Here is a 26167-nt window from a genome sequence, read left to right on the forward strand (position 1 = left end):
TAAATACAAACACTTACAGGGTAGGTATGTGGTAACTGGCATAAAAGTAATTAAAAGAACAACACAACAATTGCTATTTACAAAGAGGAGTTATATAGTCTGATAATGCCTTTGTTTGTTTTCTCTGCTTGTTGTTCCTTCATCCTTTGTTATTTATCAATGGGGAGGATTTCATACAAGCCTTTTTGGGCTTCCTGCATCTCCTTTCTTCATAAAAAACATACAGATTTTTATTGATGATTTTAAAGTGTTATATGTTGTTCTTTTTGATTTTTTATTGCTTTTGATAAGTGTTTTATATTGTCGTTTTTCCCCACTTTGAGATTCATGAATGTAAAGTGCAATACAAATAGAACTACTATGATTATGATTATGATTGTGATTATGATTATGGTTATGGTTCCTGTATGTGTAGTGTTGTTTTCTTGTAATCCTTCAGTACATTCTTATTTCATGCAAAATATAAAAATATTTCCAGTGTATTTTTCTACTGTTTTAGCGACAAAGCAAAGTGCTTTTTAGTTCTCAACTTATTTGCGTACTCTCCGGTGAAGGAAATTAAAGGGTTAATCGCAGGTCGCTGCGAGCTTGACGTTCAAGTTCACGCAGCTTGAGAACGTGGTCACGTGTCCATTGCCACGACGGCAGATAGTCCCGCCCCCCCGTTTGACTGACAGCAATAAAGCCCCGCCTCGTTACGTTTTGACAGACAGCGGTAAGCCACGCCCACTACATGTCTCACAATAACAGCTGAGAGGGAGAGAGAGAGAGAGGGAGAGGGAGAGGGAGAGAGAGAGGGAGGGAGAGAGAGGGACAGGGAGAGAGAGAGAGAGAGAGAGAGAGAGAGAAGAGGGAGGAAGGGGGCAGGAAGGACACAAACACTCGTCTTCAGCTTGCTCTTTGCACAGTCTTCATCAGCGCCTCACCCGCAGCTTCTCTGTCAGAAAACACACTTTAACTGACTTTCACGCGACTCACTGCGCATGCTCACACCAGCTGACGGTGCGTTGGTTTTATTCAGGAACTCGCTTGGAGGTGAGTACAGTACAGCGAGGCGCAGCAGGGGAAATCTTTTTTTTTACCCCGAAAGGTTTCCCGTTATACTGTTTCCACGCACATTTCCTGCATTTCTAAGCCTGCTAAACACGTAAACTTTGCCCGGTCGTGATTTTCCGTGGTTGTCAGATGAAGGAGGAAGGAGCAGGATCAGGGAGCGTTTGAGCGTTAGCTATAGCTTCTTTTTTTTTTTGTTTGTTTGTTTGTTTGTTTGCATTTCTCGGTAAATAATGGACGGGACGTTGCTTGATATGAAGGTATCCCTCCGTGCTAATTCGACACACACGCTTCCATCTTTCCCATCATCTACCGTGTCTCCTCTCCCCGGGGTTTGAAGCGAAACGTCCGCGTACCGCGGCGGCAGACGACCGCTGAAGACGGTGACACTTGCAGTATTGTTTCTGCCCCTTCAGACAAAGAGAAGTTATGTCTGCTGCTGTTTCTGGCTTTGTTTGTTTGTTTACCTGCTCTTCGGCTGTGCAGGTTGCCTCGACGTTTTTAATCTCTTCTGTGGCCCGTTGCCAGAATACATATGTTCTTCCCTCGGAAGTCCCCACTGTGGGCCAAAATACCACACAACAAAAAACAACAACACAGAAGCAAACAGGCAGTAAAATCCCCTGTTTTTCACTGCTTTTCGCTGTGCTGCTTCTTGTGAATCCTCCCGTGTACTGTAAGATCAGATGAGTGCAAAAAAAAAAAAAAAAAAGCACAGAAATAGCAGACACAGTAGAGCTTTTGTTTGAAGCTGACCGTCAACTGCATCTTGTACTGCTGCTTGTGGCCGAGCTGGAGCTGGAGCTCTCACCCTCTGCATTCTGACTCCCATTTGCAATTGTGCTGGCAAGAGAGCTGGTCTGAGCTGTTCAACCTTCTGCAACAGTAGCACAATGATAGAGCCTCAGTAAGAAGAGAAACAGCTGATTACTTCTAGACAAGGCCAAGATAAACACTGGCTGAAATCCTTTTCTTTACCGGTTCATTTTCCTCATGTATTCTTCTGTAAATATACCCAGCTGCTACATACTGTCATCTCGAACCCCCTGGCCTTGAAGAGGTACTCAACTTTCACTCCATTACCATATAATCTAGTAAGGGTTTGATCAGGTCACAGTGAATCCCACAGTGATTCAATTATTTCGATCAATTGTTCAGCTTGTCACATTTTGGGCTTAATGTCGTCCTCAGGTTTCCTCACTATCTTGATCGACTTAAATTTCACAGTCTGTGAGTCATTAGCCCTTCATAACAGTCTGACGCGCTCTTGTTCGCCCGTCAAACTTTGAAAACGCGGTTGACCGACGTGCCGTTTCCCTTGTGTGTTTAGACGCAGACAGCTTTTCAAGATGACTTCATGGAGTGACAGACTGCAGAACTATGCAGACCTGCCCGCCAACATGGACGGCTTGGCAATGAAAAAGTACCGGCGGGAGCCCTACCACAGGTAACAAGCACATCCAGAAAACACACAACTGCAGGTGTTGATTGTCTCTTTGTTTTTTGTATTTGATCGGGTACACACCAAACTCAACTCAGTAGCCAACCGAGGAACCGAGAAGTAGTGAAAACACAGAAAAACAAGTTCATATGTGTCATCATTGTTGCCTTTTTTTTTTTTTTAAAAACAACAACAAATCAGATGTAACATACTTTGTAGGTTTTTTGTTTTATGTGTAAGTTTTTTCAACCACTGTGGTTGAAAAGAAATAGAAGGATTTCTCTCCTGTACAGACGTGATGCATCGTCATCCTGGCCTTTATGAAGCCTTTACTGACAATAGAATGGAGTAGTATAGAATGGAGATACTTTATTAATCCCCGAGGGAAATTCTCTCGCAGGATTGCTCCACACAGAATAAATAGAATAGAAAGTTCAAATAAAACATGATTAAAAATAGTAATATTAATATTAATACTTTTACGGGTATGAAATATTAATACATACAGGCTAAACACACGGAAGCATTATAGAGTGAATTTCTTTTATTTTTTTTACTCAAGTCAACATCAGCTGCGGTGGCATTATTTTTATGTTGCAGTTGGTAACTTTTCATTTATTTTTGACTGTTTTGGGGGGAAAAAACATTCTTTCGAAAGTATTTTCCAGCCTTCAGTTGATCAAACGTGACTTTTTGTGGACTGTACACTGTTTTGTTTATTATTTCTGGATTACTCAGTTTAACTCTCAAACATTCATCACACTGTTGAAAGTCCTAATGACACATGAAGCAGGACTTAATGTACAGATCTGTGCTTGTTGGGTGTGGCTTTCTCTTGGCTACATACTTTTTTTTTTGCCTCATGATTAAATGTCAGACGGTTGAGGCCTGGGGAACAAATTAATTGAAAATAAATTGCACATAAAATCGCATTGAGCTTTGAACACTTTGAACTAAATGTACAGATACTAAGTCGTTCCAGTCACGTGGAGGCGAATGGCCTTCGCTCACGGTGGTGACGTGGAGGAGATCCGTTGTCGGAGTAATGAAATGGGCGTTGCTGTTTAATGGTTAACTCTGAGCTTGGGTGTATCATGCGTGTTGCTGTGGCTTCACGCCATTATGCAACATGGAGCGGTCACGGCGTTTACGAAACCCGTCGTTCATTCATCCGTTTGCCGTCCCCTGGCCCGTGACGACCCGCCTCCCACGCACATGTTGCAATGCATAATAAAAACTACAAAAGGTGCTGGGTAAATAATACGACGCTCCCATGTGGGGTTCTCTGATCCGGCAAAATCGTGCGCAATGTGAACGGGTGACCTTTCGTTTATCTCTCGGTCGGACGAAGCCCATTCCGTCAGAGCCGGAGCTCCTCTGAGATGTGGCGCGCAGCAGAGGGCCCACCACTCTGTCCAGCACAGATAACGTTTTTTTTTTTTTTTTTTTTTATCATCATCATGCCGAGTTCAATCACGGTCCGCATGAGATTAGACCGCAGTGGGTGGGGGGGTAAAAAATCTGGCAGATTGCTGCTCGGCTGCCCTCTCAGCAAGTGTTTTTAAGAGCTTGTCTTGTAGGTGCTCTGTGGCGTGGCCCATGTCAGCTATTTGTGGCAAAACTTCTGTCAGCAGGACCAAAGTCGAGGCCCACTGCAGTAATGAGGAGGGCGCTCCCACCTACTGTCAATACGAGCCGGCTCGGGACGGCCGCAGGTTATCGTTTATGGCCATCCTTCGGTACGCCGCCCTCCGGCCTCCGGCGGGAGGTGGCAGTGGAAATGACAACAGCACAACCGAAATAGAAAAGATTTAGAGTTAAATCTCCCGCTGGAAAAGGCTTACGCCAGCTCAGCACTGAGGAATGTTGACAGTGGAGAGGTACGTTTGTTTTTGGACGCCCCGGTCAGGTGTCGGACTAAACGGTCCGCATGGAAACAAAATAATGGGGAAAATAAGTCAAGTACCCGAACAAGCACGCTCGCGTTTATTTCATGTAACTCAAGTCCTAGAAGGGATCATTACTGAGTTTGATCATGACAAGTTTGCAAAAGTCAACGAGTTTCTCGCTGTCATGAAGTATTTACGACGTTTGAATGGAGAGAAACTGCACCTTGTGTTCACCTTTGACTTTATTAATAAAGTAATAGTTCTGCCTTTGAAGGTAAGGAGCCATAATTATCTACTAAAGCTTGCTATACATTTTAATTATTTCTTTGCCATGAGATCAAATCAGCAGCTGATGAATGATCTAAAGTCTCCTGTCATAGTAAACTAAACATCTTTAAGGAATGTTAATGAGACCTGATACGACAGGTCCTCATTGATCGCTCGCTGGAAATGTGTGTCGGTGCAACGTTTTGCCCTCTGGTGCTGCTTGAGGCTTGTTCTGTACTTTTAACACGCGAGTCAACATAATTATGCACGAATACGTTCCAGTTACACGATCCGATGAGACCGAGATCACACACATTTGGCCGTTTCTCATTCCTGAAATATTGCCTTATACGTGATCAAGTTGTCCTGTTCTGCAATCCAAAGCGTTTCAGAAAATCCACTTTGAAATTTCAATTTTCTGTGCACATTGTGCTCAAGCACACAATTGTTTGAAACGCACTAGGAATAGATGTTTTGCTTAAACAGAGTGCCCCCCCCCCCTTTTTTTTTTTTTAAATCGTGTTCATGTTATAAGAAATAAGACAAAAACAACACTAATCTAATCAATTACCACAACTATGTGTTTTTTGTGTGTTTTTTTTACTGTTTTCATTATTGTTTGGGTTAGAAATAAACAGTAGAGAGGCACATATTCCCACTCGAAGGATATTTAGAATCAAATCAAATAAAATTAGGAGTTAATGGGTGTTTTATACAGATTTGCGACTTGTGCAGCAGAGACATTGTAACTTGCAGCCCTTCCAGCCGCCCCCCTCTTTATATAGCAGCAGATCTGAGTGATGCCGGCAGCTTGCCGCCCCGGGGCTGCGGCTTGCTTGATTCTACCTGACTTGTGATTGTTCTGGATGTCTTTGAGAGCCCGCAAACATCACGCCGCAACAACAACAACAACAACCCAAACCGACGGCGCGCAACAACAGAGAATGACGCGGAAGGGCCACAATCATTTTTGCAACAAGTCAGAAAATGTCTGAATGACAAGAAGGCCCAGAGAGCGAGAGGAGGGGTGCGCATTGTTTGTGGGCCACAGCTGCCCTGTGCTGCCGGAGCAGGTCCGCCCCGAGTCAAAGTGAGGTTTAATATCGCTCAGGATGCATTGCCAGTCGTGTCCTGGACTCGGCTCCAAGTGGGAACTCGTTCACTATGGATCCGCTGCCAGGTAATTGTTGACGCGACGGGAATGTCGTAGAGGGGAAAAAAAAGACGCGGGGGGGGGGCGTCTTGCGCATTTGGTCGGTTTTGAGCTCGTGTATTGTTTTTCTTTTTTGTGTTGATTGTGACTCTTGCTTTACGTTTCTATTCAGTTGCGGGCGTGATTAAATATTGACTCGGAGATATCTGGGAACACAGTTTCACATTGAGCTCGGTCGCAGCTCCTGAGGAGATAAGTTATGTAGGACCATGCTAGCAGTGTGGGACTCTTTTTTTTTTTTTTTTTCTGGTGTCAGCGAGGGTATGTAAACACAGTCTATCATGACGGCCGCGACGCGTTCCGGTCTTTTCAGACATTATCTGCGGTGATGACGTTTGCTGGAACTGTAATCCATATTTTTAGGAAATATGAACGAAGTCCTCGGAATTTTGAAATTCACTAATAATGCAGCTAAAGGAATACACTGGAGTTTTAACGTTCAGCTTTTTGGAGACATTTAGTCCTGATTTTGAGTCCAGTGAGTTGTAGAAACTTAAGTTGACTTAAGTTCCTCTTACTTGTTTGTCGTTTTTTCACTAGAGCTGCTGTTTATTTTACAATGCTTCCAATGAACATGAGCAACAACAAAACGGGAAAGAATTATTTCTGTAATTACTACAATGAGAGGATGGATGAAAACTAGTCTTTTTAGATGATTGTATGTCATTTGACGTGTTTTCTTCATCCATTCCCCCCCCCCCCCCTTTACTTCACTTGTCATTGCGTGTTTCGCTGCGCTCTGACAGTTTCAACGTCACCACTTCTGTGTGAGACAGGAAACTGACACGAAAGCAGATCATTTGAAGGGATGAATTCAACTGGAAAGCGACTCGTGCACTTGGTGTCACGACGTTTTCAGCTCGACAGATGTTTTAATAGAATAGCAGGAGGAAGCTCTTTAAATCTGAGCACTTATTGTGAGTTGTAACTCAATCAGTGAAGTTTGTCTTCATATCCACACGTCAAGCCCCGCGGATGAGACGTCGCCAAGAAGCGTGTGTGATGAGTCGACCCGGAGCACGCTGGTGCGCTGAATGGCTCCACTATGAGGGGGTTATAATTGAGTTAAAGCAGGCCTGTTGAGTGAAGCTGAAGTGAGCTAAAGTAAACATTATTCACCCACGAATAGCCTCCCCTCCTGAGAATGCTAATCTAATTGTTGTTGATCACATTGCGAGTAACACATTTATCTCAACTGCTTTCCTGCAGAGTCTTTGTCAACAGAAGCTTGGCCATGGAGAAGATTAAGTGCTTTGGCTTTGATATGGATTACACTTTGGCAGGTAAGTCATCCTTTTATTGGCCAAAGTGGCCTTGCTTGGTCACTTCCTGATTTCTGACGAGTTTAACGGTAGCGGAAGAGGATGTTGACCAATAGTTGTGGAACATATTGAAATCGATGTTGCTTTTGTAAGAATATGGGACTTTATGTAAATAATGCCCGGGCATGACATTTGTATCGTATATTGCCACACATTTTCAGTGTTTTTCCCCTTTGCTTTGTACAACATGACTCATGTTTGGTGTGTAAGGTCACCTGCTATGTCCTTAAAAAAAAAAACAAAAAAAAAAAATGTTGTTCCTATCAAATTTTAACGCTCATTTTAAAACCTCTTTGATAAATCCAGTGAGAACACATATTGATATTCAGATAAACTTAACCAAGAGATATAAACTATTTTCATCTGTTTCTTATTTTCCCCACAGATTTAATTATAAGTAATGCTTAACATTTTATCCTTATACTTAAAGTATCTGTACCAAAGTGCCTAGAGTTCAAAGTCTACATCCACAAAGGGTTAAATACACACTTCAGGTCACCAGTGGTAGTGAGAGAAAACAAATGACAAAAGTCAAACTTCATTCATCTCCCAGCTTTTGGTCATAATTTAGGAAAAAATGTTTTATTTATTGAATTATTCTTTTTTTTTATATTTGATATCCTGAACAGTTATTCATATAATTCAAATACAACTCTTACTGTTATTCACAATGAGATGTTTAACTACTGTAAACCTTATTGGTTCTTTTACAGTTTGGTGACTGCGTTAGAAGGTTATAAATAATCCCAGTTTGTCAAAGTCAGTGTGTGTCACCCAGTAAATCCAGACTAACGACACAAACAGCAAGTGACTTGAGATGTGAATGACAAATGGCCAGGGGTTTCCAAAAAAAAAAATTGTTTGGTGACTGTCCAAATGTATTTTGAGCACTTTAAATCTCAAAAACAAATCCGTGGTGATAGAATCCTCTGTGACCTCATGTGTTTGGTGTCAATGTTGAAGTATACACCATCCCGTCTTTTCAACTCTATATTTGGCCTCGCTACCATCCCCCTCCGTCGGCTGCTTGTTGTCGACAAGATGCTGTCGAGGTCATTGGGAAACCGTTCGGCTCGGCGCCCGAACACACAAAGTCGACTTGCGTGAACGTCTTTTTTTCTCCCCCCCATCTGACCAGTAACCAGAACAAAAATACCCACGGACTCCATTCCAGTTTGTTCTGTGACTCAGCTCCAGTGTTTGGTCCCTCCTCGTTTATAAATAAAACCTCCCTGACTTTGGAAAGCAGGTCATGTTTGTTTTGTTGATTTCGCCCGCCGATGGCTCCCCAGGGTACGTGGGACACTGGTCGTCCCCGCGAGGCTCCGGGCTCCGTCCCCTCCCCTCCCCTCCCGGAGTGAGAGCCGCTCAGCTGTTGACACGAGTCTCTTTATGGGAGCTCATAACCAAGTGTTAATGTTTGCTGGAAGCGAGGCTATCGCGTATCCTTGGAGAGCGTTCCGGCTCGATCGTCCAGGCGCTTCACCGGTTTCACAGAATAGCACCCCGGGGTTGAGGTGGCGGCGGCGGCGGCAGTTCACACTTGCTATATGCTTCAAGCATGTGCTCTTCAAAGACACTCTTTTCACCACCATGCTCCCGCTGTGCCGGGAACGTCATTTTCCTTACGATCAAAAGATCGGAAAACCGAATTAGTGTCTTTGTTTGCTTCCAAAGGTCTCGCGAGATGTAAATAACGGTTTCTGTGAATGGACACGTCGCCAACAGGGTCCCCGCCAACGGCTGTCAGTCAATACGCGTAGTAACTTGAGCGAGGCCGTTTGTCGACACTTAACGCAGTTCGATGCAGCGATCGGACTGGATATGTGGCAGGAGTCGCTTGAACAAGCTGCGAGTGTGACCCTGAACTCTGGGTTCACAAGCCCACGCATGGAAAACTCCGAGAGTTTTCATTCTCAGAACAGCTGATAAATATAGATTTGACTATTTCTGAGTTCGTTCACTCCCGAGTTCAGCGTAAAGACGGATATGGATATATCAGCCACGGAGGCGCTATCACTATATTTACCAAAGGCAATGAGATAACCATTGATTGTAACAACGGGCGCGATAAGCTGTTACTGTGCGCGATAATGCGGTTCCATGAAACTTTCGTTAAATTAAATACTCAGCACATAAAAATGCAGCTGGAAGTACTTGAAAGTGAAACGGGCAGTTCAAAGAGTTCAGTCATACTTTCTCCAGGCCCATAAACTTATGAGAACCTCTTTCTGGTTTTAATTATGAAATGTAAAAGAAGTAGTCTAACTGGTATTCAACTCCTGCCTTTTAACCCTTTACCACCCGGCGTTCTCAAGTATTACTCTGTACATGGATTAACGTTTGAGCTCAAAGTACCATGAAACACTGCAGGAATCTCACGAAAGCCCGCAGAATGTCGGCGAACCACATTGCTGCGGTTATCAAACATTTCAAGAATGGTCAAGTCATGAATATTTTCCCCTTCGTACCAGGGGTGTTGAACACAAGGCCCGTGGGACAAAACCGGCCCACAACAGGCTCCAATCCGCCCACACCAAAAAGAAAATACGGATTGTTTTATTTATTTATTTATGAAACAAATGTCTTAAGAGTAACCACACAACATCCAGAGCCGAGCTGAGATAATTGCAGGCAGACTAGCCTCAAAGCCGCGCTGTGGGGGGGGGGGGGGGCGTGTTAAAACATGCACAATGCAACAGCTATAGGAGAATTGTTTTTTGGACAAACTGACTGATTTTATGTTGAAATTGCAGTCATTTTCTGGAAAAGTTGTTTGGTTTTGTGAAAATCTAGATATTGTCATCACGTGCACTATATACCACAACAGAGAAACACTTTAAAAGTTTGAAGTTAAAGGTGATTATGGCACCGTTTTTTTTTTTCTCCCAGTCCAGTCCATCATCGGGCACAAAGACCAGAGGCCAACAAACAAACTCCCAATTCGTACAAAGTTTTGTCCTCCTGTGTTTTTCCCCCTTCCCGTCCCGTCAGCAGTTCCTTTCTGGGACGGAGCGGGGGCCGCTATTGATTTCTTTGAGGAGCTGGTAGATCACCGTCTCAACTCTTGTGAGGCTGCTCTTGATTGAAACTGACAGACGGCCATCTCAATCCTCGGCGTAATCGCCCGGAGCCCAGCATGGATCAGGAAAAGAGTAAGTTATTGATCCCAAATGCCCCCCACCCCCCCCCTCCAACTGTTAATGATTTTTTGGAAACGGTTATTGAGAAGAAAAAGTACGACTGCCCTCTCCAGGAGATGTGAAAGTGGTAAATAAGGAAAAGTGCAGCCCTTTTCTGACAGCTGGTTCCTTCAGCAATAAGAGTAGGAAACTTGAAGTTTGTTCTTGAAAAGCCTCCAGCGAGCAGGTCAGTCACACACAATCGCTGACTCTGGGTTTGAGCCTTGAAGTCCGTCACCGTACAGGAGAGCAACATGAGAGTTTCACTCCTATATCTATTCATCATTTCAACCATCAGGTCCAAATCTGGACAAGAAGGTGGAAAAGCTCACTGTTGAAGCATGTCAATGGTATGTTTCAAAAACCTTGTGATGCCTGAAACGATGTAGGCAAAACATTTGTGAACAAACTGAAGGCATGATGTGCTTAATAATCTTTCTGGTTGAAGTAACCGCTGCTGTCTCGTGTGTGGAAGAAGTTCTCCGTCCCTGAAGGAGACTGTTGAAATCCCCATGGAAATAAAAAAAAAATACATTTCTAACTCAAACTGTCATTACCTTCCACAGCCATTCAAATCAAACTGGATCGACACGTTATGAATATAAATGTAATCAGAACGACGAATCGACCTCTCTGGAACATTAAACCTTGTCAGAGTAAAAGATCCGTTTTTCACTCCTACTAAGTAATACCGAAAATGAATCGGTTGACATTTCAGTGAATTAAACTAAAAGAGTGACGAAGAATGATGTTGGCGGGATCATTTACCCCAGCGTGTCCTGATGCGGAGAGACGTTTCATGTGTCAGTGCTTCTGTTGTCACAGTATCACTTGACATCTTGTTTGTTTTGTTGCAGCAACGTGATGCCGAACCGTCGGGTTTCTGTTTGTACGTCTCACACTAAAACATTTTACAGCTTCAATTACACATATATTAACTATACTAGTTAGAAATGAATAGTAAACTCCTCAATTATTCGAGGCTGCTACATGATAGGGGATCAGATCATAGCTTTTATGATAAAAATATTACGTTTTTTATTTATTTTAATTTAATTTTGTTTATTTTATTTTATTTTATTTCAATATGCCTCTCAGCCTTTACACTCGTGTTTTCTTTTAAACTGCTTTATACCTCTCAACTTGTGCTCGTGACATTTATATGAAATTTAGTATATGTGGGAAATAAAAAGCAATGGAATTGATGGATATTATTATATTTTTAATACATTTTAAGACTAATGATAAAAGGTAGGTTTCTAATGAATTGGTACTGACATCCATGCTGACAGTTCTAATATGGATATGTGAGTTATTTATCTTTTAATGAAATAAAAAGGTCAATATAGACCAGCCGACTGGGATCAAATACTCGGTTCAGGATATTGCATTGTGTTTACATGTTTAGCTCCAACACAGTTTCTTGGAATCACATAATTGTTTGCATCAGCGGTGTTATTTTCTCAGAGTAGAATTACAGTGTCTGTGGGTCGATGCTATCAAATTGTCTCAAGCGTTCCTCGCAATGCGAGCAGCCGCAGCCTTAGCAGATAATGTGGATTTGATTGACACATCGAGTCCTCAGCATCGTCATTTACCCACTTCTACTTTGTATTCAAGCGAGATGCCACACTTAATGGCATTGTCACCGCGCGTCAGTGTGACGGCTGATGTGTGAGGCACGTATTTTCCACGTCAGCCCGACATGCCTGCCAAGTAATTTACCGCATAGCAACTTACTGTAGATAGATTTCACGTCGGTGAAGTTTTTCCTCCCCATTTCACTCGGCGCGTGGGACCGAACAGGTCAGTGGCTCCACTTGTAAATCCTCCTGGCCTCCCGACTTTTCTAATATTTTGTCAGGCTTTGTTAGCTCTGTCAATATTAGACGAGACAACATTGCTTCATCTGCTGTCCGGCTCCAAAAACGGAACAAACGATAGCAAAAAAAAAAAAAAAAAAACTTGCTGGAACACATTTCGGCCCAGATTGAGAGAAACCCACAGCTTTGTCCCAGTTCTCCAGCAGCAGACGTTTGGCTGTAATGCAGGGCCCCCAGGCTGTGTTTAAGTTCTCTGCTCCATCCGCAATACGCTCGCTTCTGTCACAGATCTGTAACAAAGGCCCTACATTTGCACACAAGCGGCTGCGGATAAATTAGGCACATTGTTAGCCTGGAATAAAAGTTTCCATGTGACACGGTTTGGATAAAGGATTTGGGTTTGGCGTTGTGTCAGTGGAGCGGCGAGGGCTTGTTCACCTCGTGTGGGACGGCCGTGTATCGCTGGATTCGAAGTACCGAACTGCTCGGCGGTTTGGAGTAAAACACATCCTGCCATAATCCCATCAGAGAGGCCAGATGACAGATCTGAGGAGCTGAGTGAAGGTGGTCTGTGTGCGCCTGCATGCATGTTCTTAATGACGGCATGGGAAATCCAAGAGAGGGGCTTCCAGCCAGGGATCGGCGACCCCCGATGGGACTGATACATGAGAGAGTCAGGAGACGCAGCGGGAAGCAATGACACGACTTCCTCCAAGATGATTCTAACGAGTCCGTTTGTGGACTGAGCTCCGATTGTGGCCGCTGAGAAAAGCGGTTTGCAGAAATCCCCCAAAAGTGTCCCTGCGAACCTTGGAAGTAGTGCGTCGTCTCTAGGATTACCAGCGAAAAGGATCCGCTGCAGGCCGTGGTGTCATGTGTCTGTGCGAGGGGTCCGTTGAGCAGGGCAGCACGGTGGAGTTCAAGGCCCTCAAAAGCAAAGCCGACTTGGTATCGATGGAAAACAAATAGCAACGAGAAGGACAACCAGGAATCGGAAGCCAGACCAGATAGAAACTTCAAATCACAGCAGTGTTTCTCTTTTGACGCTGATGCTGTTTTTCTGGGAATGTGGGGGCAAACGCTGACTGCAGCCCAGATCTCTGGGCTATGAGCAATGCTTCCATCTGCTGTTCACTTCTGGGTGCCAGTGTTTTTGGTCGACCTCCACTCTCACCAAAACTTTGCCACAAATTAAGAACGGCAGTTAGTTTTGATTTATAAAGTAACAGTTAATGTTCTATCATTTGCCGTGTGGTATCGGGGGCCACATTGAGCCCTCTGGTGGGCCGGCTTCAGCCCGAGGGCCACATGTTTGACACCCCTGGTCGAGAGGAACACTTATTTTTCAGGCCGTTTTGCGAAACTCGAATGGGTTTTTTTTCCGCCTCCATTGAGTCAAAAAGGCCTGAATTGCGTTGATAATGTTATTATGCAACGAAACGTCCCGGTTGAAGATGACCGGCCTGACTCCTTTTTATGTAACCTAGATTGAGATGTCAGTTTATATGCCCGGCGTTATGTGAGAGGGAGTGCCACACTAATGTCCCAAGGACGGCATGCCAGAAGAGCTTCCCGGTGGACTAAAGAAAGAAAGAGAGAGTGGCGACGGCAAAGGCGACGGAGGGGAAACAACTCCCAAAATAGGATTCTTTGCAGCACCTCGGAGCTTCCAGAGGAATATGACAAGTGGACGAGGTGGACTGAGGAGGACAGGGGAGTGGGGGGGGGCACTTTAGCCTGTGAATGCTACTGCTCTGGGCAAAAGGCCCAAACCCTCAGTTTGCTGGGGGCTCACAGTGGGGGGGCAGGCTGCAAGAGGTTACGTGATTCTAATGCAGAAACAGGCTCATGCTTACCGAGGCGGGATGTCAACAAAAGGACAAAGATTTCCCTGTACCTCGGTGTGTGTGTGTGTGTGTGTGTGTGTGCGTGTGTGTGTGTGTGTGTGTGTGCTCTCTGGTACCCCTCTGTGCATGATTCACACACCCTTTGCAGAGTCGGACGCAGATGTTTTTCCTGTTTGTCCTGCAGTTCTGCCTCCCCCTCAACTGACTGTCCCCCCCCCCCCCAAGTATCATCAGCCAATATTTCCCAGAGGCCTCCCGCCACCCCGCCGGCGGCGTAGGAAGCAGGCAATAACACAAGTGCATTCTCCGCTTTGTATTTATAACACCTGACATATTCCTTTTCCCCGTGTCAGATAACGTTTTTATCCTCCGCCAGCCCTCGCCCAGCATCACTCTGCGTTTTCCTTTTCCAGAGAATTGTGCTTAGCGTTTAGCTTGCCCCCGGGGTTGAAATGTGGCGGAGGCCCGTCGGCCTCTGCAGGACTCGTTTCAGGCACCGATGAAAGTCCTGCGCGCTCTAATTTCCATGCCTGATCTTCTTTCTGTGTGGAGAACATTCAGACCTGTGCTGGTAGCAAGGAGAGAGAAGGGCAGTGTGTGTGTGTGCGTGTGTGTGTGTGTGTGTGTGTGTGTGTGTGTGTGTGTGTGGGCAGCGTCCTCTACGGAGTCAGAACATGTTGTGATCAAAACATAGAGACAAGACGGAGTCCTGACTGGATGAAGTAGCCTGAGAAAAGTCACATGCATGTGTTGCATAACTTTAGGGAACTCGACGAGCCGCATGTCACCTCTGACCATCGGCGTTGCGTAATGACCACACGGCTCGCTCCTCTGCGTTTCTTCTGAGAGCCCCGCAAGATACAGCGTCAGTAGCAGATCGTTGTTTCCGGGGAGAGTGTACTCTACACGTATTTACACGTCTGCCAAACAGTTTTGATGCACATCATCCCAGTGTGTTGATTTCAAACCAGCTTTTCTGGGTCTAAATAAGAGGAAACTATCTGCTATGGATTTCATTTAGAATTTCAAGAAGCACTCTTGTAACTCTCGTCGATGATATCAAAAGAAACGCCGTCAATCATTCTTTAACAAATTATATTTTCAATTAATTGGGAATGTGCTTTTCATTTTTAAGCTGTATTATGATCCGTTTAAGTCTCGGAGATTAAATAAAAAAAACCTCATATGCTTCATCGCTGGTGTTTCATCATCATATATCCGGTAAATGTAATGTGTTTGTGTTTGTGTGGCAGTGTACAAGTCACCTGAGTACGAGTCGTTGGGCTTCGAGTTGACTGTGGAGCGGCTCGTCTCCATCGGCTACCCCCAGGAGCTGCTCAGCTTCGTCTACGACCCGTCGTTTCCCACCAGGTCGGTGCAATCAGCCGCCTTCTATGTTCTCTGTCCTCACAGAACACCGCTAGAACCCACTTCATGATGATCACAGAATGATTCCTCTAAGGCCCTGTGTAAACATTTTCATGCTCACTGGGTCTGCTGACGTGACACTGGTGCTCGGAACCACTGAAAACACAATTTTGAAAACGCCCCGACTCGGTCTCCATGGAAATGGGGGGGGAAACGTTCCAGAAGATATAGTTTAGAATCACCCGTGTTAACATTCTAACTTCATGGTCTGTCCATACGAATGTCTGTGTACGTCCAGTGTTAATGTTTATAGCTTGTTGTTCTCTGCGTGTAGTTTCATTACAATAAACAGTCAACAGCACCCACTAGTGCCCCAACATGAAAACTACATTATTTTCACCGTTTCTGCCATTTCCGTGTAAACTTTGCTCAAAGAAAAATCCCAAAATGATGCGTTTTGACTTGAATCGTTGTTGTGAAATGGAGTCATGAAGTTTTCTTCTGCTTCTTCCTTCAGGGGCCTTGTGTTTGATACCATGTATGGAAACCTGTTGAAGGTCGACGCCTACGGCAACATCCTGGTCTGTGTCCACGGATTCAACTTCCTTCGAGGGTGAGTCATTTTCACCATACTCTGCTTGAACCTCGGCGTTAAAAAACAACAACAAAAAAACAAAAAAGAAACGAGATTTGCTGTTTTCTCTGTTCTCCTAGCCCCGAGATCCGTGAACGGTACCCAAACAAGTTCATTCAGAGAGATGACACGGAGCGTTTCTATATCCTGAACACACTGTTCAACCTCCCAGGTAAGGTCTCTGTGAGCACAGAGGAGCCAGAGTCCGCTTGAGGACGGGTTTCTGAACGCCGCGCGTCGGGACTGACTTCTGATTCTCGCTGGCGTTGCTTCCCGCAGAGACCTACCTCTTCGCCTGCCTCGTGGATTTCTTCTCCAACTGTGACAGATATGCAAGGTGAGAGATTCTTACTTTCGTCTATCTGTCTGTGCAACAAGTTTCGGGGTGCCGCACGGTGACACGAAGCCACACCGGGTCGAGAGCAGGCCCTGAAGCATGGGAGGGTCCGGGTGTTCTCAACCGCTAATCTCAGCTAATTCGTTTTAAAACCGCAATCAAACCGGAAATCGGTCGCAGAACCCTTCTTTTACTCTATTACTCTTAATCTCCTTTTTCCAATAGTTTAAAATAAAAGCATGGATTCTTATCAGACTAAGATTAAAATGTAATTTACTAACTTTTTTTTTTTTTTTTTTTTTTTTTTTAGAGGAAATGAATTCCTGATTTAACAAAAATAATCTCCGAGGTGTTACACTAGGGGAATTTAATGCCCTGTAATTTTTTTTTTTTTGAGGATGTAATCTGGAATGGCTGCATGTCCTTTGTCCTCTGAAACCTGGTTGTTGGTCTTTTAGGGGGAGATTGCTTTCCTGTTTGGCTGGGGACCCCTCCAACAAGGGAAGGCTATCCCATTTAAAAGCAAACAAAAAACAAATGTCATGCTTCTAAAAACCTTCTGTAAAGATGCGGCCTGTCCGATGGCTGTGCACGTGTGTGTCTCTGCTCCCCTCCCCCAGCTGTGAGACGGGCTTCAAAGACGGAGACCTCTTCATGTCCTATAAGAGCATGTTCCAGGACGTCCGGGACGCCGTGGACTGGGTCCACTTCAAGGTGAGGCGCTGGGAATTGATCCTGGAATACTTCCACAGAATGTGAGCTTTGGGTTGCACTTTTAGAGACATTTTGCTGTTTTAACGGAACCATGTAGCGTCCTGTGTCTTTTCGCAAATCAAAACCCCGATTTACTTGACAAAGAGGTCAAGTGGGAACAAAAACCTTTGTTTAAAATAACAAAACAAAAAAAAACACAGACATACACCACACACACACACACTGCTGCTGCTGCCTCTTCCAGGCACGCAGCTCTCTCTGACGCCACGTTTACATTTACCCAATATTTGAAAAAAAACGGATTCCGCGTTTGGACCACGCATTTACACACAAACACAGCCACAAATAATGATTCCTGAAATCTCTGGCCACAGTGGAGATCTGGATAAACTCCGTGTCTCCTGTCTAAAGGGGGGGGGGCGGATATTTACCTCACAATTTGTGAGATCGTATTTTTTTTTCCAGGATTCCGATTGGCTATTGTGGCTTCATGCTTCTCGTTACACTGCCCCCTACAGGCTGTAATCACATTCAAAAAGAATAAATAAATAAATGTTTGTACCTGGTTACCTATACTAAACCCACATTTTATGAGTTGTGGACTAATAAGGACTTTAAGACTAAATGAATTCAAAAAATATGCTCTCTTGCAGAACCACGAGAATTACAGTGTATGTAGCAACTGATTAGATATTTAGAATATTAAATAAAAGCATTTAATGTCCATCCAAAGAGGGTTTTATTATCACCTACAGATCTTCTCACTATCATTTGTGTGCTTGAAAAAAATGTTTTAATGTAGCCGACATCTGTTGATTAAATCTAATAAAAGAAAGCATTTTTGAGAAACTGTCCTATTATTATGGATTTATTAGTATTTAGTAGTAGTACTCGTAGTAGCAGCAGTGACATTTATGAATGTTAAAATTGATGGTAATGGTGACTGTTATTTCTATTTTAATCAAAAACTATTGTAACAAATTGCTCCACTATACACTTGAAAATCATACAGAAACGGCAGGAAGAAAATGATGCATTTCTGAACTGATGTAACTTTATAAAGAAAGTATTTAAAAGGATCTCTGATAAAACTGTGATTTGAAATGTGTCGTCTCTCACGGCACCGAACCACCTGATAAGTTCTGTACTGGACTCTTCAATCTAAACATGAGAACAGCATGGTCCTACAGTTCGTCTCCAAAAAGCTGTTTTTATTAGTATTTCTGAGTTCAGAGCACATGAGCAGGATCCGTCTGATCTGCATTGGTTCAGACTGTCCTGGTTCAGTCGTGACCATACACAAGTGTGTTGTGGAAACACTTGCAGAACAAACTTTACGGTTCCATCACCTTGACAATTGATTGAAAAGATGTGAACATACTGAAACTTTGCCCACATACATGAGTCATGTCTACCTAAACAGTGCTGGATGTCGTGACGGAGGTGTCATTTTTTACACAGAAGTAATGGAGTATTTCCTTTGTCGTGCACACCAACAAAGATCAACTGAGAAATAGAGGCTTTGACACCTGCCTCCGCCTTTGATTTGTGAGGATGTTTTTCATCCCTGTTGTGGAAATACTGCAGCGATGGTTCATTTTGAAGCACACTCGTCACCGGAGTCTGTTTTATATACACCAAGTTTCATTAACTGCATGTCACTGGAAGGGCAATTAGAACCTGTTAAACCAACACGCCACGCCCGAACACTGGAAAGTCTGCAGAAAACACACATTTGCATAAAGAAGGATATGGTATGGATGTGGTAGGCATTTGGAGTTATAGCGTCGAACGTACTTTAAGGCATTTATCTTGCTTCTTGTTTAATTTGCTTGCAGAACTGAGACTCTTTTTTTTTTTTTTTTTTTAATTAATAGTGCGTTAGAAATCAAATATATCATTTATTGTTTTTCAGATGTTTCAGTAGTTGACATTTGAATTAGTTTTGAGTTTTTGTCCATCGGTGTAACTTCTGGTTCTAACATTGCAGGGAACTCTGAAGGAGAAGACTGTGGAGAACTTGGAGAAGTATGTTGTCAAAGATGTAAGTCGTTAGTATTCATCAGGAGAAAACACACACACACACAAACGCACACACACACACACAGTTTTTGTCAGTTGGCTGCTTTTCTAAAGATGCTTAGCCTCTTTTCTTTTTTTTCTTTCTTTCTGTCCATTCCCATCAGGGAAAGCTGCCTCTTCTTCTCAGCCGAATGAATGAAGTCGCCAAGGTTTTCTTGGCCACCAACAGCGACTACAAATACACTGACGTGAGTACATGTGTTGCAGCTCACTTTTTGAGGCAAAAATTTTAAAAGAAAAAAAAGACATGACAGACACTGACGAATAAACCTCAAGATTTGTTTCCTGGACTTTCTAGTGAAATCATACATTTATTAAAGTACTGTCAACTGGCGTGTCTTGCTGGTGTATTGGTTAGTGTTCTTCCCTCTTCTTTCTGTGTGGATTTGAAGTTAATTGGGGCTGGAAGTGTGTGACAGTGACGGCGTGGTGACGTCTCCAGCGTGTACCTGCCTTGGCTCAGCTCTTTGTGTTGTCTTTCACAGAAAATCATGACGTACCTGTTTGACTTCCCCCACGGCCCGAAGGTAAAAAGCACTTTTCTCTTTTCGACGGTACAAAGTGTCTTTTTTGCTCCGTGGTGTAACCTTTCGTGTGTGTGTGTGTGTGTGTACCCTCCGCAGCCCGGCACCTCCCACCGGCCCTGGAAGTCCTACTTTGACCTGATCCTGGTGGACGCCAGGAAGCCACTGTTCTTCGGGGAGGGTACGGTGCTCAGACAAGTGGACACGGTGAGCAGGGCCAACACAGCTGGGACACGTCTCCCACAGCGGACGTCCTGACATGTTATGATCCATTCCCATCTTTCAAAGACGCCATAGTTCCTGCTGTCCATTTCACTCAAGAAACAGTGTTGTTAGTGAAGAAACATACATTTCTTTAAGCCAACGTGTGGCACACAGAACATGCTCTTTTATAATCAATCAAACTTTATTTCTATCGCCCTTTACAATCACCCAGTGGTATCCAAAGTGCTTTACAACAGAGCTATACAAAAAAAACAATACATTAAGAAAAAAATACGAGAATAATACATAAAAACAATAAATAAAACACAGGTGCTGACTGGTGGAGGAGTGACGGTGCTGCAGGTTGGTGAAGCCTTCCAGAGATTCATAAAAACAGAGCATACAGAATAAACACACTGCCCTGGACAGTTAAAAGCCAACTTAAAAAAGTGAGGTTTCAGCTTTGATTTAAAAAGGCAGAGATCAGTGGTGGTGTGAATGTCGGGGGGCAGTTTGTTCCTCAGTCTGGGATCAGCAACAGCAAAAGAGCGACACCCCACTGTTTATATCTCCACCTTGGAACGTCTAGCTGAGCTGAAGAACCAGAGCCCTGCCAGGGTCACTAGAGTTAACATATCAGACAAGAGGGACCCAGGCCAGTGATGGCATTAAAAACAAACAACAGAAGTTTAAAATCGATTCTGAAACGAACTGGAAGCCCGTGGAGAGAATAATAAATCAGAAATAAATTCACGCAGTGCTTTTTTTTTTTAACATTTCAGACAACGGGACGTCTAAAGATAGGAACCTACACGGGGCCTCTGCAGCACGGGATCGTTTACTCCGGAGGTAAGACTCGACTTTCTGTGAGGCCGCCTTCAATATTTAAACAGAAGAGACACAAATCCTTCTGACACCCTGAACAGCACAAACCTGACATTTTCAAATCAGACCCAGGCCTCTTTCATAGATGACGCCGACCTTCAGCGACCTCCGGACAGTCACACCACACGCTGTCCGTCGTCACGGTTGAAATTGAATCGTTGTGACTTTTCGTTTCTTCAGGTTCCTCGGATATTGTGTGCGACTTGCTGGGGGCCAAAGGGAAGGACATCGTGTACATCGGGGACCATATCTTTGGAGACATCCTCAAGTCCAAGAAGCGGCAGGGCTGGAGAACGTTCCTGGTCATCCCGGAGCTGGCCCAGGAGCTGCACGTGTGGACCGACAAGAGCTGTGAGCAAACGCACAGAACCGCCTCCACTGACGCTCATTAAGAGGATTGTGAAGCAGCCGAATCATAGCAGTTAGTCAGAATAAATTACAGTCGAGGTCTTGGAGAGGAAAGCTGTCAGCTGAGGTTTATTCCTCAAACAGGCACCATCGGGCGTTTTACCGTTGTACAAAGCAGGGCCTGTGGGTGTCGGCGTTCACGTGTGGTTACATGAGATAGTGACCTCAGAGGGAGTTACATTCTCTCCAAATGGCACCAGATTAAAAAAAAAAAGAAATCAAAGTGTTGGACATTCAGGTCGTTCCTGGTTCGATTAGCTGCAAGTGTACCGGGTAGAAATTGACCCCCCCCCTGTTCTTCTTTCAGCGCTGTTCGAGGAACTGCAGGGCCTGGATATTTTCCTCGCGGAACTTTACAAGTAAGAGACGTGACCTTGCCCCCTCTTTCCTTTCACCCTGAACCAGCTCCCCCCCCCCCCCCTTTGTCACTTCTGCTGCTCTTTGCTCTCCCGCCGTGTGTTTTGCATGCATGTGAGTGTATATTTGAGAGGGTGCAACAAGGTCAATAGGCTATAGTCTGATGGCCCTCGCAGGCCGCCTGATAAACTGCGTTAAGCTATTTATAGGCACGGCTGGCTGGTACGCCAGCTCTTTGACACATCACCTTTCAGCAGACTGATATCAATACCCCCCCCCCCCAATGTGTTCTCATCGTCTCCCACGTCCTTCCTCAGACATCTGGACAGCAGCAGCAACGAGAGGCCGGATATCAGCACCATTCAGAGAAGGGTTAAGGTACGGCCTCGGCCGCCTCCGTTTCCACGACAACAAGAGCCCATTCACAAAGTGGCACACACGTCATTGCGATACCGTGTGTTTGATGAGACCGACGGTCAAAGGTCCATCTCAACACGCTTCATAAACTCATTTCTACAGTTTGTTTGTTTGTTTGTTTGTTTGTTTTTCCTCCTGCAGAAAGTGACCCACGACATGGACATGTGCTACGGCATGATGGGAAGCCTTTTCCGCAGCGGCTCCAGACAGACTCTGTTCGCCTCGCAGGTGATGCGTTACGCCGACCTGTACGCCGCCTCCTTCATCAACCTGCTGTATTACCCCTTCAGCTACCTCTTCAGGGCGGCACACGTGCTGGTGAGTGCCGCCGCCTCGCCGTCTCCTCCGCACGGCTTCACTCTGCCAAACAGGAACTGTGTTTCTGGTTCTAACCTGCGAGTGGCAACATGTTGCATGGTGAGGAGTCCTGATCCTGAAACACTGTGTTTGAATAGAATGACGAATAGTTTTAAACTAAGCCCATTTCATTTCTATGATGAATTTAGAAGGAAAGCTGAAGCCGATGAGAAATTCTCATTTTTTTAATTATTGGCACATGATCTATACAAAAATTAAATATCTTTTCACAATCTGTGTTTCTCTCGAGGCACTGAAGCTCCAGGATGTTATTTAATGCGGCTTTTATCATGTCATCTGTGATGGGACTCGTCACTTTGGTAACCGAGAAGCTTTATGATCTAGCGATAATCACGACAGAGACCAAATGCGCTAGGAAAAAAAAGCCGATGAGCTTGAACTGAAAGGGTCTCGGAGCAGCAATCTGCAGCCTTCAAATGTTGAGAGCCACAACAGATGTTTAAACTGAGGAGTGCACAGCTCCTAAAGTTCTATTTATTGTTTTGCAATATAAACAGAAACGGTCTTATTTACTTGTCGGATCATGATATATTTTCAATATATTGTGCAGCCTTTCTTTTGTTTTTAGCTTTCGTTATTTAATCGTATGGGGAAAACACTCGATTTGAGAAGACGTCCCACACAGAGCCTCGTGTATCTCCAGACTTTGACCTTAAACTTTGCTGGTGTCGGCTGAATGTCGAACAAGTGGCCGAAAATAGAGCCGCTGAGACCCCGTCCCTCCTCGTCCTGCAGATGCCGCACGAGTCGACTGTGGAACACGCCCACGTGGACATCGACGCCGAGTCGCCGCTCGCCACGCGCAACCGCACCCACTGCAGCGACTGCAAGGACCTGGAGTGCAAGCGCAGCCAGCTGACCCGCTCCTTCAGCGAGATCAAGCCCCCCAACCTGTTCCCCCAGACCCCCCAGGAGATCACCCACTGCCACGACGAGGATGATGACGAAGAGGAGGAGGAGGAGGAGGAGGAGGAAGAGGAAGAAGAGGAATAAACTGTATGTGGAGAGGAGAGGCGTGTTTCTGCCTTCGTGTGTTTCCCAGTGGAGTTGTGTAGTGTGTGTGTGTGTCTGTGTGTGTGTGTGTGTGTGTGTGTGTGTGTGTGTGTCAATGCTACACACTCACACACACTCTGCACAAATCTACGGAAAGTACAAAGGACCGGCATCAGAGGCGATCATCTGACGATCAGGATGACGGTTTGCATGCTCGGTCGTCTACAACAACAAATGATTTATGTTTGTAATTCAATTGATTTCTGTAATATTGTCACACAGAACACACACACACAGAACACACACACACACACACACACACACTCGAGCAAAACTTGACCGGCTGTTTCTCAGTGTTTTAACGGCACAGCTTCATGATGCAGTCGTCGTACTGTAACTCTGCCTGTATGCACACGATCCGCAACGGAAAAACACTTTCAGTGCCCAGAAAAGATGCACACATTCATTTTTTTTTGTATGCAAAAGGAAGAAAAAAAATTATGGGAACAAGATTGATTTTTTATTTTATTTTTATTTTTTTGAAAATCCGTTTCAATGCCTTTATCTTGTCATTGTCGTAACGTGTGTGTGTCTCAGACTGTAGCATCCTCAGTGAAGCGCATGTTGCCAGGCAACACTGAGGACCCAGTGTGTGTGTGTGTGTGTGTGTGTGTGTTATCCCCGGTCTCCATGGCAACCCTGACCGACGGTCTTGTTTCGGTCAAATAGCGAGAGGGTGACGGGTTTCCAGACGACCTCGTGGGTCTTTGTGGGCGGACGTGCAGTATTGTTTCAAACAACTCCAGTATGCATTCGTCTATTTCGGAGTTTCACAACTTTCCGAGACGCGCAAAGTAGTTTTAGTGTGAAAACTGAGACGTGGCCTCAGGATGCAAACACACAAATGATTTCAGTATGAAAACTGAGCTCGGGGAGACGCGGTGGCTTCGGTTTCTTTGGTTTGTCACAGATTTGTTGACGTCGTTCATGACGGAGTGCAGTATTCTCCTGCTGGGCCTCTTAACACTGTGAAGTCACGCATTCATTATTCCCTTTCTTCACTCTGTTAGAAATGTTCATTTCAAAAGCTTTTCTCCAACCAGAAGTTCAGACAAACAAATCCAAAAGCTGAGAAAATGTGGCTTGTATATGAGCGACGACACTTTCTGTGTCCCCCAAAGTAATTTAAGGAGATGCGTCTCATGTTTCCCACCTTTTGTAATTGTCTTTGTTTTTTTCACAGATTGGAAGTAGGAATGTAAAGTTGATCAAATCAATGTTTTCCAAGTGTGAAAAGTTTTCTCTTTTTTTTTTTTTCTCCAACAAATATGTATTTTTTGCAAAGGAAAAAAAAATGTTCAGTGCAAAAACTAAATGGTAAAGAAAAACACGTTTTACTGTCACCTGAGATGTTCATGAAAGTGGAATCAAAACATTCAGAAACAAATGTATGACACAAAGAAGTATCACGGTTTATTTTAGGTTTTATTTGCTTCATCTTTTAATTTTTTTTTTTTTTTTCATGTGAATTTCCTCTAAAATTGGGAGAATTTCCTCTACTTTTCACTGCAGTTGGTTGATGACCTGCTTCACGGTTTCTAAGCAAAACGACGTTCACGTTTGATGCAGTTATTTTTTGTTTTTAAATGAAATGTATTTCCAGACATTGCTTGAAAAGAATGTAATCGTTCGTCTGCCCTGACACTGTTTCTCTTCAGAGGATTTCAGAAAAGGTCCAAAAGGCTTCAGCATGCACCTTTTCACTTTTCCCCATAAGCTGATTACTGAAACAGTGCAACCCCTAGTGGACGAATTGGAAACTACAAGTACTGTTTTGTTTTTTTGTTTTTTCTTAATGCAGTTGAAATGTTTTTTACACTTTGCACAGACATCCTTTGTTCCGGGTCAGACCGATCACTGACCCCCGGGCTGCACGCTGCTTTCAGGGTCTGACTTTTCTTCTTCTTGTCCATCCAGGCCACAAAGTGAAGCAGCGTCTTGATTTCCTGCGCGTTTCTAGTTTGGTTTGATTTGATGTGGACTGGAGGGAGTTAAACGTGTTTAACTGAGTCTTTATGTGGAGGTTCGTTGGACGAAAGACATGTGAGACTGTAGAAAAGCTATTATGTCTTTTTTTTTTTTTTTTTTTTTTTTTACAAATGAAGCGTTTGTATTCTCGGCTCTTTTGAACATGAAAACAAAAACTGGATGTGCTACGTGAGGCAGCTGCATTGTTCATGGAGAACAGCTTTTGACCTGATTTGCATGTAAAGACTAAAAAGATCCGTTCTTCTGCCACGGTAGCATCGTCATACTTCGGGATTTCAGAAAAGTTTTTGTTAGTGTAGTTTACGCAGAGTTTAAAAAAAAAAAAAAAAAAAAAAAGTGAAGGGAAATGTGAATAAATAGCATGTCAACTAATCTGTAACTTGTGATCTCCACCTTGGGGTTATTTTTTTATAAACTAGTCTTTTTAAATGGTCTCGGTTTACAGAAGTGTAAATAGACCTTTCCATTTCTTTTTCTTTCCAAAAACTTGTTTTGTTGTTGATTTCTTTTTCGTTTTTCTTTTCCCTTTTGGTTTTTATACGTCTCCACATGCAGCCTGCCACTGAGACGCCCAGATGAACGGAACCTGGTCAGACTGTGACGGGACTTTTGATTTAGTTGTGACTCCTACAAATGGCCTCCCCTTCTCTTTTTCTAAACTTTGGTTTTTATGCATATCGATTCATGTTCTTCTCTCTGAAACAGTGTTTGTTTCCACAGCTTATCCCTCCCACTGTAAGTAAATGACATGAAAATGTAGAATAAAGATAGTTTGTAATA

The 26167-nt window shown here is 44.1% G+C and overlaps 1 protein-coding gene across 3 annotated transcripts; it reads left to right on the plus strand.

The window, feature by feature from the left end:
- The first annotated feature begins 804 nt into the window (after window positions 1-804).
- nt5c2b (5'-nucleotidase, cytosolic IIb) lies at window positions 805-26167 on the plus strand. 3 transcript variants are annotated; one of them, XM_080520443.1, is made up of 18 exons: window positions 805-1035; window positions 2384-2500; window positions 7073-7146; window positions 15291-15408; window positions 15923-16018; window positions 16120-16211; window positions 16319-16376; window positions 16997-17090; window positions 19081-19134; window positions 19277-19360; window positions 19658-19699; window positions 19796-19903; window positions 20683-20749; window positions 20966-21136; window positions 21501-21552; window positions 21868-21928; window positions 22109-22285; window positions 23081-26167. In XM_080520443.1, exons 2-18 carry the CDS (start codon window positions 2403-2405, stop codon window positions 23336-23338), a joined length of 1704 nt encoding a protein of 567 aa, XP_080376569.1. In that variant the 5' UTR covers window positions 805-1035; window positions 2384-2402; the 3' UTR covers window positions 23339-26167. The 3 variants fall into 3 exon arrangements, with proteins under 3 accessions (XP_080376569.1, XP_080376570.1, XP_080376571.1); XM_080520444.1 differs by lacking the exons at window positions 805-1035; window positions 2384-2500 and adding an exon at window positions 5720-5830; XM_080520445.1 differs by lacking the exons at window positions 805-1035; window positions 2384-2500; window positions 7073-7146; ... (1 more) ...; window positions 15923-16018; window positions 16120-16211 and having other exon boundaries at window positions 16320-16376; window positions 16835-17090.

Source organism: Blennius ocellaris (assembly GCF_963422515.1).
Source record: "Blennius ocellaris genome assembly, chromosome: 3".
NCBI classification, from domain to species: domain Eukaryota; kingdom Metazoa; phylum Chordata; class Actinopteri; order Blenniiformes; family Blenniidae; genus Blennius; species Blennius ocellaris.